General features: G+C 52.2%; 1 protein-coding gene across 2 annotated transcripts in view; it reads left to right on the forward strand.

Moving 5' to 3' along the window:
- MYH7B (myosin heavy chain 7B) overlaps positions 1-14,103 on the forward strand; it is a 63,243-nt gene that overhangs the window by 39,319 nt on the left and 9,821 nt on the right. Inside the window, exons 27-43 of one of the 2 annotated variants that reach the window (XM_090064830.1) lie at positions 32-177; positions 892-982; positions 2,100-2,489; positions 3,061-3,187; positions 4,261-4,379; positions 5,134-5,330; positions 5,902-6,251; positions 7,072-7,196; positions 8,038-8,153; positions 8,353-8,545; positions 8,875-9,078; positions 9,611-9,736; positions 10,108-10,278; positions 11,043-11,147; positions 12,717-12,812; positions 13,349-13,489; positions 13,841-13,970. In XM_090064830.1, coding sequence (XP_089920956.1) covers positions 32-177; positions 892-982; positions 2,100-2,489; positions 3,061-3,187; positions 4,261-4,379; positions 5,134-5,330; positions 5,902-6,251; positions 7,072-7,196; positions 8,038-8,153; positions 8,353-8,545; positions 8,875-9,078; positions 9,611-9,736; positions 10,108-10,278; positions 11,043-11,147; positions 12,717-12,812; positions 13,349-13,489; positions 13,841-13,852 — 2,709 coding nt within the window. In that variant the 3' untranslated portion in view covers positions 13,853-13,970. Of the gene's footprint in view, positions 1-31; positions 178-891; positions 983-2,099; positions 2,490-3,060; positions 3,188-4,260; positions 4,380-5,133; positions 5,331-5,901; positions 6,252-7,071; positions 7,197-8,037; positions 8,154-8,352; positions 8,546-8,874; positions 9,079-9,610; positions 9,737-10,107; positions 10,279-11,042; positions 11,148-12,716; positions 12,813-13,348; positions 13,490-13,840; positions 13,971-14,103 lie in introns of those variants that run through there. The other variant, XM_090064829.1, reaches the window with a different exon arrangement.

Raw genomic sequence — 14,103 nt, forward strand, 5'->3', positions numbered from 1 at the left:
CCCTGCCTAACTCACCTTCCTTAACTTCTAGTTGGAAAGTTCCCTTGAACAAGAGAAGAAGATAAGGATGGACCTGGAACGAGCAAAGCGCAAGCTGGAAGGGGACCTGAAGCTGACACAGGAGTCAGTGATGGATTTGGAAAATGACAAGCAACAACTGGAGGAGAAACTCAAAAAGTAAGTGTGCAGCCTGGGGCAATGCCCACCAGCCAGTCCCAGCAGATGCCACTGTCTCCCCACCCTGCCCACCTTCTCATGAGCAGGTCACTCTCAGGTGCTAGTGGCCTGTGCTCTGTACTTGTCAGGACACATTTTCACATGGGAGATGAAGCCCAGTATGTGTGCAGGGAACCTGGGGCAGAGCTGGAAACTGAATCATGTAGCCTGAACACAGGTTCAGAACCTGACCTACATGATCAGGTTTTCTCTTTAATGTACCAGTAGGGCTTTGGAGGCTGCAGAAGAACACTCAGGAAGCAAAGAGAGAAAACTCCAGTGCAGCGCTAGACCTCATGTTCCTGGTTGCTGCTAATGTCACCAGCAGCAGGCATGTTGGCATCAACTTCCACCTCCTGACTGATCAGGACACACCTGTGGAATGGGTTAGCTCCTGACCCTCTTTCATTTACTTAACCCATCAACAACCTCCACAGCACCATAGCAAGGACATTGCCCAGGGGGCTGGAAACAGCCTGCCTGGGAGCTTCTGTTCCAGACCAGAGTTTCTTTGTATATATAGGTTCCTTCATGCTTTGATCCAGGATCAAACACTAGTACCTTGACTGTGAGAACAGTCTTGCACTGGTCCTGGTCAACATACTAGAAGGGGGCTGGCAGGTTTTTGCTGTCTTGTGTCTGCCAAGTTGCAGGACTCTTCCTCTTCCCGTGCAGGAAGGACTTTGAAATGAACCAGTTAAACTCAAGGATTGAAGATCAGCAGGTGCTTGAGGCACAGCTGCAAAAGAAAATCAAAGAGCTCCAGGTAAAGTGGAGAGAGGTGTCCAGGTAGCACAGGCAGGGAGGTCCTGGAGGAGCCCAGGGGGCTGGTTTGGTGCTGACACAGGTTGGGCTTATGTCTCATGCCTGCCAGATGAACAAGCATGTGGTGCCGGGAGGATGAGGGTCATACCACCCACCCGCTTGGGTCTTCCCTCTCCTCTGACTGGAGAAGTGTTAGGTCATTCCTTCCTCTAAATGAGTACAAGCTTGTACCCACATCGCTCTCACCCATCTCTCTCTCACCCACATCTCTCTCACTTAGCTGAAGTCTGATGGAACAAAGCTCTGCCTGGAGTCTCAATTCTGGTTCAGCTGAGTGAGTGGCAGATATAACAGCTGTCTCCCAGGCTGCAGTAGCACAGCAACTCCTTCACAGTGCACCCCCATGTAGTGCCTGATTACTTCCAAACAAAAGAGGGTTGCTAGTTTAACAACATGAGTAAGAGGCAGCCTTCTGGGCACTGACCTGGTTGAGTCCAAGTACCTCCTCATTGGAGGAGCATAGAAAGGTCAAAGCTAGCAGTGCTCTGCTGATGTCACAAACTGAAGCCCAGGCAAAATCTTAGGAAAAGTATTACATGATTATGAGATCACCACAAGCATCTGTCCCTGCAGCTGTGATTCCACCCTTGGAATCGAGCTCTTTGCCCAAACCAAATCCACAACTCCATCCCCCAGATGGACTTTCATAAATTGTGCTCCTTTTTAACAAAGGGCTCAACAAGAACTCCAGACTTTAACCGTCTTGAACTTTGGGGGAAAGACAGAGGACTGAGGCCAGATTTGTACCTGGACCCCAAAGGTGTGGTTCAGACCCAAGTGTCAAACATTTCTAGGCATGCTTTTGTTAGCACTTCCACTCAGTGCTCAGCAGGGGCAGCATTTTAAGAAGCCTGCACTGGGGAGTTATCTCTGACCCTAGGGTCCTGGGGGCAGAGCAGACGCCTCAGGGCACCTCCAAGTTATAGAGGCACTTGAGGCATTTCCCAGTGTGGTGGCTTGTTCCTGGACAGCATCAGAGAGGTTCTTGCTGTGTTTTGGATAGCAAAGGTGCTTTGCCTAGTCCCCATAGCACCTACCATGTCCTCCCTACCCTATAGGCCCGTATTGAGGAGTTGGAGGAGGAGCTGGAGGCTGAGAGAGCTGCCAGAGCCAAGGTAGAGAAGCAGCGTGCAGAAGTGGCCCGAGAGTTGGAGGAGCTGAGTGAGCGGCTGGAGGAGGCTGGTGGTGCCACAGCCATCCAGCTGGAAATGAATAAGAAGCGGGAGGCCGAGTTCCTGAAGCTGCGCCGGGACCTGGAGGAGGCAACACTGCAGCATGAATCAACAGCTGCAGCCCTGCGCAAGAAGCATGCTGACTCGGTAGCTGAGCTGAGTGAGCAGATAGACAACCTTCAACGAGTCAAGCAGAAGCTGGAGAAAGAGAAGAGTGAGATGAAGATGGAAGTGGATGACCTATCCTCCAACATTGAATACCTCACCAAGAACAAGGTGGGCACTGCCCTCAGTACAGTAGGGCTGGACCTGTCTAAGCATAGGCATTTATGTTGCCCTGTAGTAGCTGGTGGCCTAGATAGACTCTGAGCTCTTGTTCTGCAGCTTGTAGCTGAAGTGGCTCAACCAGAGTCTAGAGATCTAAGCCCAGCTCTGATGTGCCCCTTGACCAAATCACTAACTTCTCTCACCCTTTTTGTACACCGAGATAGTATTACTCACCCAGCCCGCGGCAGCCAGTGTTTGTGTAGTGCTCTGAAAATACTACGGTTGGAAGTTCTGGGAAGCCCTGGTTTCTTTCTCAGAAGCTACCCATTTGTAGGGCCTATTATTCTAGTGAGAGGGACACAAGAGAATTTATGTTGTATGAGCCAGTGGGGACTGAATGGGAATCCTGGCTACAGGCTCTGCACCCCCTAGGGTTAGGACAATGGAGACCCCTAGTTACAGCCAGGTAAGTGCCGGGGGTAGGAAGGGGGACAGTTCCCTCACAGGCCCACTGAGCAGAGTACAGAGTTCTGTTTGTATGGGACAAGGGTCTGATGCCGGACTCACTTGATCACTGTAGGCAAATGCTGAAAAGCTGTGCCGAACCTATGAGGATCAGCTGAATGAAGCCAAGTCCAAAGTGGATGAGCTGCAGCGGCAGCTGGCTGACGTGAGCACCCAGCGAGCCAGGCTGCAGACAGAGAGTGGTAGGTTGAGAATGATGCTGCTAAGCTCAGGGAGCAGCCGACAGAGGCACCCTACAACTGATCTCCCTAAACCACAGGATTAACATCACCGACTTTAAAATATGTTCTGCTGTCCAGAGATTAAGTCCTTTCTTCAAGTGACAGGCATGTTGCTAGCAGCAGAACACACCTGACTGTCACACTGGTTAATTATGAGGCATCCCCTTCCCATCCTAGCTGCGCAATGTATAGGCTGGACGCCCTGGTTCTCCTTAGCTCACCGAGACTTCCTAATGGCCACAATGACAGGCCAACCAATGTGTTCTGAAGAAAAGAGAACAAGATAGTGTCATTATTATCAACTTTACCCTGGACCACGGAGTGTGCCAAGGTCTCAGGTTTTAATAGCAGGGAACTACTAGATGACATAGTCTGTCCTCTACTTCCAGAGATGCAGCTGTTGCTGTCGGGTCCCATGATTCCATGGTGCTGACTCTGCTGGGACTAGTAGCATGTTCCACACAATTGTCTATGAAGTAAAGGTCTTCTGAGGCTGGCTGTGTCAGAGCATGTCCCTTAGCAGTAATGTCAAACCAGCCTCCCTGCTGGCAATTTGGTGAATGCCAAGAGCCTCCATGTCATGGCCAGCATCTCCACAGTGAATGGAGTTCTACCATCCAGGCTACACAAGGATAGTCTTGGAGCCCAAACTAGTTTTGTCCACTGCAGCATGGCTGAGTTGGGGATTCACTGCTGTGTAAAACATTTGCCATCTGCAGAAAATAAGAAACACAACATAAAGTCCATTTCAGTTGAATGTGGGCTAGCAGTGGACCATAGCCAGGACAACCAGTCCAACCCCTCCAGCTCTGAGGAAGTTCAGCGATGAGCTTGGGCCCAATGCCACGGGATGGATATGAGCAAGAGCTCCATATTAAAACTCCTTCCTAGGGACTCTTGGCACGCTGGGTCAGTTCTGTCTTTCTGATTTGGGCCCCAGGAAGGTGAAGAGCATGAGATCTGCAACAAAATGGCTTTGCATGGTTTCCATGTCCCCATCCTCATTGTGACTGTTTGGTTTTGTTTGCCCTCAGGGGAGCTGAGCCGGCTCCTGGAGGAAAAGGAGTCTTTTATCAACCAGTTGACTCGTGGGAAGACCTCATTTACACAGATGATTGAGGAGCTCAAGAGGCAGCTAGAAGAAGAGACCAAGGTAAGGTCAGCTAGGTGTTGTTTGATCCCCCAGGGCCTCTCTCAGGCAGGAGGCTGGCTGACAGTGTAAGCACCTGGGTAGAAACAAATGGCCCAGCAATGAGAACTTGCATCTGAGCCTCTGATGGAAAATAGCCAAGCAGCCTCTTTCTGATTGTTTGGTCACTGGTATTGCAGCCCCATGCTGCACCTGTGCTCACAGGCCCACAGTCTACCCAAGCAGTGGTGAGGGCTGAGGTTAGTGCTCTGAACAGGGGAAAGTGTGTCCTGAAATGTGGCTGTGCAAGGGATAGCTATGGAACTGGGAACAGGAATTACTTCCATTAAGATCTGGACCTAGCCCAGTCAGTCACGACCAACAACTACAATTGGATGGTTGATGTTTGGGTCAATATATGGACCGATTTGGTGGATATGCTTTTGCCTCCCTGCACTTCCAGGCACCTCCACAATGGATACCAAATTCTTTCTTCTGCCATGGGATTGCTCCTCCAGGATAGGCCTATGTTCCTACATGGGCAATGCAAGACATGCCCTGGCACAAAACTCAGCAGTCATCCAGACAGTCACTCTGGCTTTAACCACTTCTAAACTCACTGTAATAAATGAGATGCAGACCCTGGAGTCTTTGCAAGCATGGAGCCCTGCCTTTCCGCATGACTGGGCAGGACCTAACACTAACACCCTGCCTGTGGGCTATGAGGGCCTTGGGGAGTTTGATGTCAGTCTCTCTTCTCACATTTTCTGCTTTCTAGTCCAAAAATGCCTTAGCGCATGCCCTGCAAGCATCTCGCCATGACTGTGACCTTCTGCGGGAACAGTATGAGGAAGAGGTAGAAGCCAAGAGTGAGCTCCAGAGGTCCCTGTCAAAGGCCAATGCTGAGGTGGCCCAATGGAGAACCAAGTATGAGACGGATGCCATTCAAAGGACAGAAGAACTAGAGGAGGCAAAGTGAGTTCCTGCAAGGTTCACACACTTGAAATCAGTGCCCCGACCTCTTTCCAGGGAGGCCACATGAGCAACTTTCCAGTACAGGCCTGTAGTTACTGAGGACTCTGTAATCACACATACAGAATTGCTTCCTATTGCCAGAAAATGCCAATGATCTGGCCAAGGCAACATGTGTAATGAAACCCAGCACTCTGCTTGTGAGGGGTTTCTATCTTTCACTGGCTGTCTGTAGTGTTGCTGAGGGAAGGGCCTGGATCTAGATCTATTAGCCAACACATACCTCCACTTGTGTACCTAAAGGGCTTATACTGGGGCAAGCTCTTCCACCAAGTAGGGAGCAGTGTTCAGGCCTGCTGTGCCCTTCATTCCTCCCAGGGGCAGGACAAAATTCACAGAAATCACTGACTGACTCAAAAGGGCCCTCGGATCAGGCCTGTGTTGATTAAATTAGGCAAAGGTCTGCCTTTTCTAGTCAAACCTTGCCCCCTTTGGAGACCCAGGCTGATGGGGTGGTGAAAGGGGTTGGGTTGGGATGTCTACCTGTGGCTTATGCCCTGATTGCTCTGGGTAGGAAGAAGCTGGCCATCAGGCTGCAGGAGGCAGAGGAGGCTGTGGAGGCTGCACACGCCAAGTGCTCCTCCCTAGAGAAAACTAAGCACCGGCTGCAGACCGAGATCGAGGATCTGTCCATTGACTTGGAGAGAGCCAACTCTGCAGCTGCTGCCCTGGACAAAAAGCAGCGCAACTTTGACAGGATCATTGCTGAGTGGAAACAGAAGTATGAAGAGACCCAGGCAGAGCTGGAGGCCTCACAGAAAGAGTCTCGTAGCCTGAGCACTGAACTCTTCAAGCTCAAGAACGCCTACGAGGAGTCCCTGGACAACCTGGAGACCCTCAAACGAGAGAACAAAAACCTGCAAGGTACACAGGATCTGACACGTGCCTGAACAGTCCTACCATATTTTGAGGCTCGTGCCATTTCCTCTCGCAGGGTTAGGCACAGAACCTAGCAGCACTTCTATGTCCCCAACTCCAGGAACAGTCACCGGCCTTAAGACAGGGACTTATCCCTTCCTTCTCCTCCTTGGAGTGGGTGTGTTTTTTTTTCCAAGGTGGGGCAGTGTTCACCACATTGCAGTCATGAAAGTCCAGGCAGGGTTGAACCTTGCTGCTATTTCAAAACTTATTTGTTTTTCTAATGGATATTTTGCCTCAAAGGGCGAACAAGGGTATTGTACAGTTGAGGTGAGGTCTCGGGCAATGTCTGAGGCTGCCCATATTTATACTACATGGGTGTCAGGAACACACCTTGGCCAGCCCGGCTCTGCACACCTGCTCCTGTCACCAATGCTGTCCCACCCAGCCTCTAGTGTGACCTCAGGGAACAAGTGGGAGGGCAGACAGAACAGCATGCAGAGTGCAGCAAAAGTAGTCTAGCTTCTATGACACCATAACAGAGCTCAGCTGCCAGTGCCCAGGTAGCCCATTTGAGGACACAGGCCAGCAGCTGAGTACTGAAGGGATGGGGGACATCTGAATGCAGGTTTCAAAGTCACTTCCAGCACTTGCCTAGGGCAGCAGAGGAGCTCCCTGGACAGCTGCTAGGCTGTGAAGCAGGCTCAGGATGAAAGAGTTAGGCTCAGAGCTGTTTGTTTGCTTTGACCATTTCTCTGAAGGATTGCAGGAAAGCTCAGGCCCCTGCAACACACTCATAACCTAAGGTCTTTCTGATCTGGCACAGAGGAGATTGCTGACTTGACAGACCAGATCAGCATGAGTGGCAAGACAATCCATGAGCTGGAGAAGCTGAAAAAGACCCTGGAATGTGAGAAGAGTGAGATCCAGGCTGCCCTGGAGGAGGCTGAGGTGAGCTCAGAGCCAAAAGGAAATGCTCTGCTGCTGCTGTGAGGAGGGGTGATATCGCTCACATGCCCAGTACCCATCCTAACAATTCAAATGCCCTTTGCAAGAGGCATGAGCAGCCCCTCCTCTTTGCACCTTGGGGTTATCAGTATGAGGGTGTTAGCTCTTGCTCAAGGGTTACTGCTCCATCAGAAACCCACATGACCCCTCAAGCTTAATTACTGCTTCCCCTTTTACACTTGTCATTTCAAGGCTCCAGTTGTAGATGGCTCTTGGACAGCCACTAGTCACCTCCTGTATGCTACCAGCAGCACAACAACCCTCTGGATTCTGGGACGGTAGGGACACAGAACTCCTGGGCTGTCAGCTCCAGCACCAGTGTATTGTGAGCTAGAGCAGGGCACTTGGCTTAGTTTCCCCTTGGCCCTGTAGGGCATAGTGAAAGCTCCTTTGTGAACATCTCATTTAGGTTGCATTTTACAACAATTTTTATTAACGGACAAGTGCTCGCAACATGATGGTTTCAGTTTTGGCAGCGTGGTAGTTTCCTCATGTGTGGACTGTGCCCCAGGCATTGGGCTCAGGTCGGTCCCCCGTTCCTGCCATTCTGTCCCTCCCCACTTGGTGCTCCAGCTCTGACTTCCCAACCTCTCCAAAAAAAATCAGCATGTTCAGGCTGGAGAGCATGGCAAGTCTAGGACTGCCTGGCCCTGGCAGGAAAGATATATTGTCCTTTGTCCTCTATAATGCCACATTTGCAAGGAGTGCAAACAGCTAGCTGGGAGAGCCATAAATGCTGTCCCCGTGTTCACCATATTAATGCCATGTCTGCTGTTGTCTCTAGGGGGCACTAGAACATGAAGAGAGCAAGACCCTGCGAATCCAATTGGAGTTGAACCAGGTCAAGGCTGATGTGGACAGGAAACTAGCAGAGAAGGATGAGGAATTTGAGAACCTGAGGTAGGGTCCAAGCCAGGAGCAGGCTGCATCTACAATGCCCACCTCACTTTTCTGTGGGCTGGTATCAGCAGGGCTGCCCTGCAATCTTGAGACAGGGATACCAGGAGAACTAGAGCAAATGCATAACTGCAGTGTGAAAGCCACAGTCTCAGTACTACAGGAGGGTTAATCACTTTCTCCCAACTCCCTTCCCTCCCAGGCGTAACCACCAGCGTGCCATGGATTCCATGCAGGCCACACTGGATGCAGAGGCTAAAGCTAGGAACGAGGCCATCAGGCTGAGGAAGAAGATGGAGGGAGACTTGAATGAGATGGAGATACAGCTGAGCCACGCCAACCGCCAGGCTGCTGAGGCCCAGAAGATGGTTCGGCAGCTCCAGTCTCAAATCAAAGTCAGTCCTGACCCCTGCCTGAGGGATAAGGATTGCCTGGCTACTGCTGTGGGCCAGCTCAGGGGGCTCAATGCCATGCCCAGATGCTGTCTTGGTCCTGTGTTCCCTCAGTCAGCCTGAAGGCAAAGGCAGCAATGGCTGGTGTACCATCTGGCTCTTGGTCCTGCCTGATGCCCGGCCAGCAGTTGGCTGTCTTTTCAGGATCACATAGTGATCCTGATCCCTTGTGTGTGACATGTCCTGCTTATCCTCTGGCCCCTGCTGGGAGGATGGGAAGGTGTCTGTTTCCTTTGATCCTCTTGACCCTGCTGCATGGATGTCATTGGCAGGACCTGCAAATTGAGCTGGATGACACCATGCGCCATAATGATGACCTCAAGGAGCAGGCAGCAGCCCTAGAGAGGCGCAACAACCTGCTGCTGGCAGAGGTGGAGGAGCTGCGGGCAGCACTGGAGCAAGCTGAGCGGGGCAGGAAGCTGGCTGAGCAGGAACTGTTGGAGGCTACTGAAAGAGTGAATCTGCTTCACTCACAGGTGAACCCAGCTCATGCAGGCTTTTGCTAGGGAGGGGGCTGGCAGACAGCAGCTGCTGTGCACCTCACGTGTGCAGTGAGTCTCAGCCCATCGCCCAGGTTTGCGGACTGGGCTAGAAGACCAGCTCATTCCCACAGAATTAATGCAGGGGCATCCTATGGCATGGGCAGAAGCATGGTTCAGCACACCACAGTGGTTCATTCTGGCCTTGAAATCTATGTGCTGCTTTGTTGGTCAGCAGCAGTGGTGCACAGCCCTGAAAGTAGACTGTCTTAGTGGAGTGCAGTGAACAGGGAGTGCCCTCACTTCCTAGCACATTCTAGATCCCAAAGCCCTGGGCCATATGTGAACAGCCTGGCCCCACAACCCATCCCCATGCAAACAGGCTATCCCTGCACTCTGGTCCCATGCAAATACCCCATCCCCACTGAGAACAGTCCAACTGCATGATGAGCCTCCGAGTGAACAGAGCACCCGTGTGAAAGAAAAGCTTGTGCCTGCAGAGGTAACACTGCCCTGTCTCTGTGCTCAGAACACAGGCCTGATTAACCAGAAGAAGAAGATGGAGGCAGACATTGCCCAACTGACCACAGAGGTGGAAGAGGCTGTGCAGGAATGTCGCAATGCAGAGGAAAAGGCCAAGAAAGCAATCACAGATGTGAGTGCATGAGAAGGCTGGCTAAGCACCCCCAGCAGGGCTAGGGCCAGTCCTGGGGCATAGCACAGCCTCAATATGTCAGTGGAGAGGGGCACAAATTACCAGTTTCTGTTGTACCAGGACTTGCTTTGCCCTCCAGGGTGGCTGACAAAACCTAACCGTGGGTCAGGGTGTGGGAAATCAGTGCTGTAGCTCCTCAGCTGGGGGCTGAAATGGACAATTCTAGGCAAACTGAAGCTATATGTGGGAGGTAGGTTGCGAGTGGAGGGAATCAATATGGGAGGTTAACTGAGCCTAAAGGGGTCTGGCAGGGAAGGCCTGGGAGCCTGAAAGCTTTGTGCAGCAGTGACAGAGCCATTGGGTACCTGCAGGCAGCCATGATGGCAGAGGAACTGAAGAAGGAGCAGGACACAAGTGCCCACCTGGAGCGGATGAAGAAGAACATGGAACAGACCATCAAGGACCTGCAGATGCGCCTGGATGAGGCTGAGCAGATTGCCCTCAAAGGAGGCAAGAAGCAGATCCAGAAGCTGGAGGCCAGAGTAAGTGCTGGGACTACCCAGTGCTGTGTAGAACAGGCTTCAACTGTTTTTGTGTCTGCAGCCAGTGCCCTTCCTACTCAGCTTCTCACAGCACCCTCTGTGGCATGGCTGCTTGCTTGGTTACAGGACTCAGGGGAGGCAGGGAGCGAGACAAGATCAAAGCAAATCCCCAGGTGCCAGGTTTCCCTTAGAGCCCCTTAGCCCTCCTGCACCTGGCAATGGACACTGACTCCCAAATGGTGCGCTTCACATCAGTACGAGGTTGGCCTTTGCAGACCAAGGACAGATCCTCAGTGCCCAGCACCCTCAGCCATGCATAGCCTCAGGGGGCCAGAAGATGCAGGACTCTGTATAGGAATGCACCAGTCACTTCCTGCATCTCTTCTCTGCAGCTCTGTAAGGGTGGTGCTGATGCAGCCTGGTGTGTATCAGGCTGCACCAGACAGCATGGAGGAGATGCTCCACTGCCTCCAGCAAGGAGGCCAACCCAGGAACCTGGTCTTGGTTCCTTTTATCCTCTCACATTTCCATACCCAGCACATGGTAGAGAAGCCCAGCTATTCACCTAGCAGGTCTCCATTTGCTGGGACAGGGCATCATGGACTGGAAGGCACAGGAAGTAGAGCATCCCAGCTCAGAATCAGGTGGCGTTAGAGAATTAGCCAGGCTCCGGAGGAAACCAGGGAGAACTCTCTAAGGGGATAGGTGAAGAAGTGCTGGGAAGTGAGGAGAGTGGTGACATTGTGGCTGCTTGGTGCCTGCAGGTGAGGGAGCTGGAGGGGGAGCTGGACACTGAGCAGAAGAAGACAGCTGAGGCCCAGAAAGGCATCCGCAAGTATGAGAGGAGGATCAAGGAGCTGACCTACCAGGTATGCAGGTGCCCAGCTCTGAGCCTAAAGGACTCCCCAGGGAGTCACCCCACAGCCTGCTAGCACTGCACATGCTCAGCCTTCTGTGCTGGCTGCTGCTAGGCAGGACAGACACAGGCAGAGGCTGCAGGACTCTCTGATAAGCCAGAGCAACTCTGGGATCCTTCCCTGCCCTGTTCTCAGGGGAAGCACCTAAGTATGTATCATGTGTCTGGGTCCACAAAGGCAGTTTTTCTTAACAGCCGGGGGAATAACTGTTCTTCTGGTGTGGTTTAGTACCTGCTGAGGTGTTGGGGCTTAAAGCTTGCTCCTGCAGCCATATGGCTGAGGGCAGGCAAAACTTGGGGGCATCCAAACCCCAAGCCTCCAGGCTTGGGCCTGCATGTCGGATGCCTGCCAAAAGACATTGGAAATATCTGAAACCCCTGGTGAGGGTGGAGGATATTTGCCGGGTATAGGACCACTTATGGTTCTGGACTAACTCATAGGTTTGGACTTGATTTGGCTTGGAACATGAAAAATTCCTTTAAAAAAGAAAGGTCTCTTCTGTTGCTTAAAAGTGCTTCTGGCCTCAGCTGCCTTGGGGAAGCAGGATGAGCATGAGCAGTCAGAACCAGGGATCCTGGTTTTCCCTGATTAAAAAAAAAAAAAAAAAAAAATCACAATTTCTCTGATAACCACCCCCAAATTAATGATTAAAATGATAGGCCCACCACAGCCCTGCTGGTGACCCCCACTCCCCTCTACAGCCCCCTGGCCCTGCTCATGCCCCTTATCCCCCCGTCCCACAGCCCCCCCAGCTTTGCTGGTGCCCCTTTCCCACAGCCCCTGCACCTCAGGGGGCCCCTAGCTGCCAGGGCTATGGGGCCAAGTACCCAGGTTTGCAGCTGGGGGCAGGAGGCAGTGACTGCTGCAGGGAAGCAGAGCTCAGCTCTCTCCCAGCATTGCAGCCCCAGGTCCCAAGCCCTACACACCACCTGGCTGGGCAGCAGCCCCAGCCCTGCCCAATTCCCTCCCTCCCTATGGGGGCCTGAATCCCCTCCACCCTTCTTACCTACTGGAGCTGCTCTTCAAGCTGCCTGGCAGCCATGTACATATACAGACACATGGACCCCATTGTCTGACCGCCCTCCTCCGGCTCCTTCCCAGCACTTTGCAGGCCGGAACTCTGCAAAACTTCAAAATCCACAGGTATCTCTGCTAAAATGAGAAATCTGCATTTTCCTCCGCAGTAAAAGGGGAAATCTACCTTTTACTCTGTTTTTCCACGGGAAATGGAAAACCAGGATTCCTGGTCAGAACAAATGGAAAGAAGAGACAAAACCTCCTGAACGTGCGCGCATGTGTTGGGGGGAGGGAAGGGTCACCGAAGTGGTCTGTGCCACATGGGAGGTTAGTGGGAAAGAAAGATCACTGAGGGGACAGATTTGCTTTGTGCAAAGGTATCCAAAGAGAAAGCCTTGGGCTGCCCTGGAAAGGGTGTAAGGGAGAAAGAAGCTCAGGGGGAGGGGTGGGAGGTTGCAGGTGGGGACTGGCATTTCACAAATGGCTCTGACTGGCACCTTTCAGACTGAGGAGGACAGAAAGAACCTGGCCCGGATGCAGGACCTGATTGACAAACTGCAGACCAAAGTCAAGAGCTACAAGCGCCAGTATGAGGAAGCAGTAAGTGCTGCCCCTTACAACCCCACCAAGGCTCAACAGATAAGGGAACCTGCTACTCAAAGCAGAAGACACCACATGTTCCTCTGGAGCAGGAAGCTGGAAACTGTCTGGTCACAGCTCTGACTTGCCTGGGGAAGGCACAAGGAATGTAATAATGGATGTCTACCAGGCTCAGCCCAGGGCTGTGGGAGTCCTCTATAGCAACAGCTTTGTGCTCTAAAATCAGCCACAGGGTCTCCTGTCCTGCTGAGGCTGAGGGGGCTCCTTGCCTCTCAAGCACAAGACACATCAGTAGGTCAGGCTGAGGAAGCTGGTACTTGGTACCAGCTGGTACATCACTGCCCAAGCTCCATTTGTACAGGAACTGGGATTTCAGTGCCTCCAGCAATGCTGTGTTCAGAGCAGAATTTCCTCAGTGAGATGTACAGACCTGCCCAGCAGGAGCTGCCTGGGGCAGGGGAGGGAGTGGCTGGCAACACAATGGGGAAAATGCACAGGGACAGGTCATCATTACCTCCTTGGATCATCATTCATAGGAGCAGCAAGCTAATTCCAACCTGGTGAAATACCGCAAGGTACAGCATGAACTGGATGATGCAGAGGAGCGAGCTGACATTGCTGAGACACAGGTCAACAAGCTGCGTTCCCGCAGCAGGGAGGTGGTCATCACATCGAAGGTAAGTCTCCAGATGCAAGGCCCCAAAACAAAGCTAAGCCTGACAGGCAGGTGGAAGAGAAGCAAGTGCAGAGGAGGGTTCCCATGGCTACACTGCTTTAGTACCATTTCCCATGGGGTGATGCTCCTCTCCTGGCTGGTGCACCACAGGCAGTAGCCAGTGCTCACACTGAGCAGCAGTGACTGACGACAGCAGGCCTAACACAGGAAGAGCAGCTGCTGGAGCAGGCAGGAAGCATAAGGCTGCTGTGAAAGATGGCATAGAGGCATCACTAGAGGGTGCTGCAGCTGCCTTTAGAGGACCACAATGGAGTGGTAAGTCCTACTAAGCCTCTTTATTTTTTATTTGCAGCATGAAGAGTAGAAGCCAGAAAGTGCCAGCCTCTCTCCTCCTGTTACATATGCCTGATGCACCTTAGGTGCAAATGGCTGCAACAGTCATTGCATCTTTTTACTGAGTGAATAAAGCTAGCTTTCCAAGAGATGAGGCTCCTTGCTGTCTGGGGTGGGGGAGAGGAACAGCCAGCCAGCCACTGTTTCAGAGCCTCTCAGAGTGAGGTATGGACATGTCTGACAATGTCGGATCATAAGAAGGGATGAACTGAAAAGTTGGCA

This window comes from Crocodylus siamensis, chromosome 10 (genome assembly GCF_052110815.1).
Source record: "Crocodylus siamensis isolate JL-2025a chromosome 10, ASM5211081v1, whole genome shotgun sequence".
NCBI classification, from domain to species: Eukaryota; Metazoa; Chordata; order Crocodylia; family Crocodylidae; genus Crocodylus; species Crocodylus siamensis.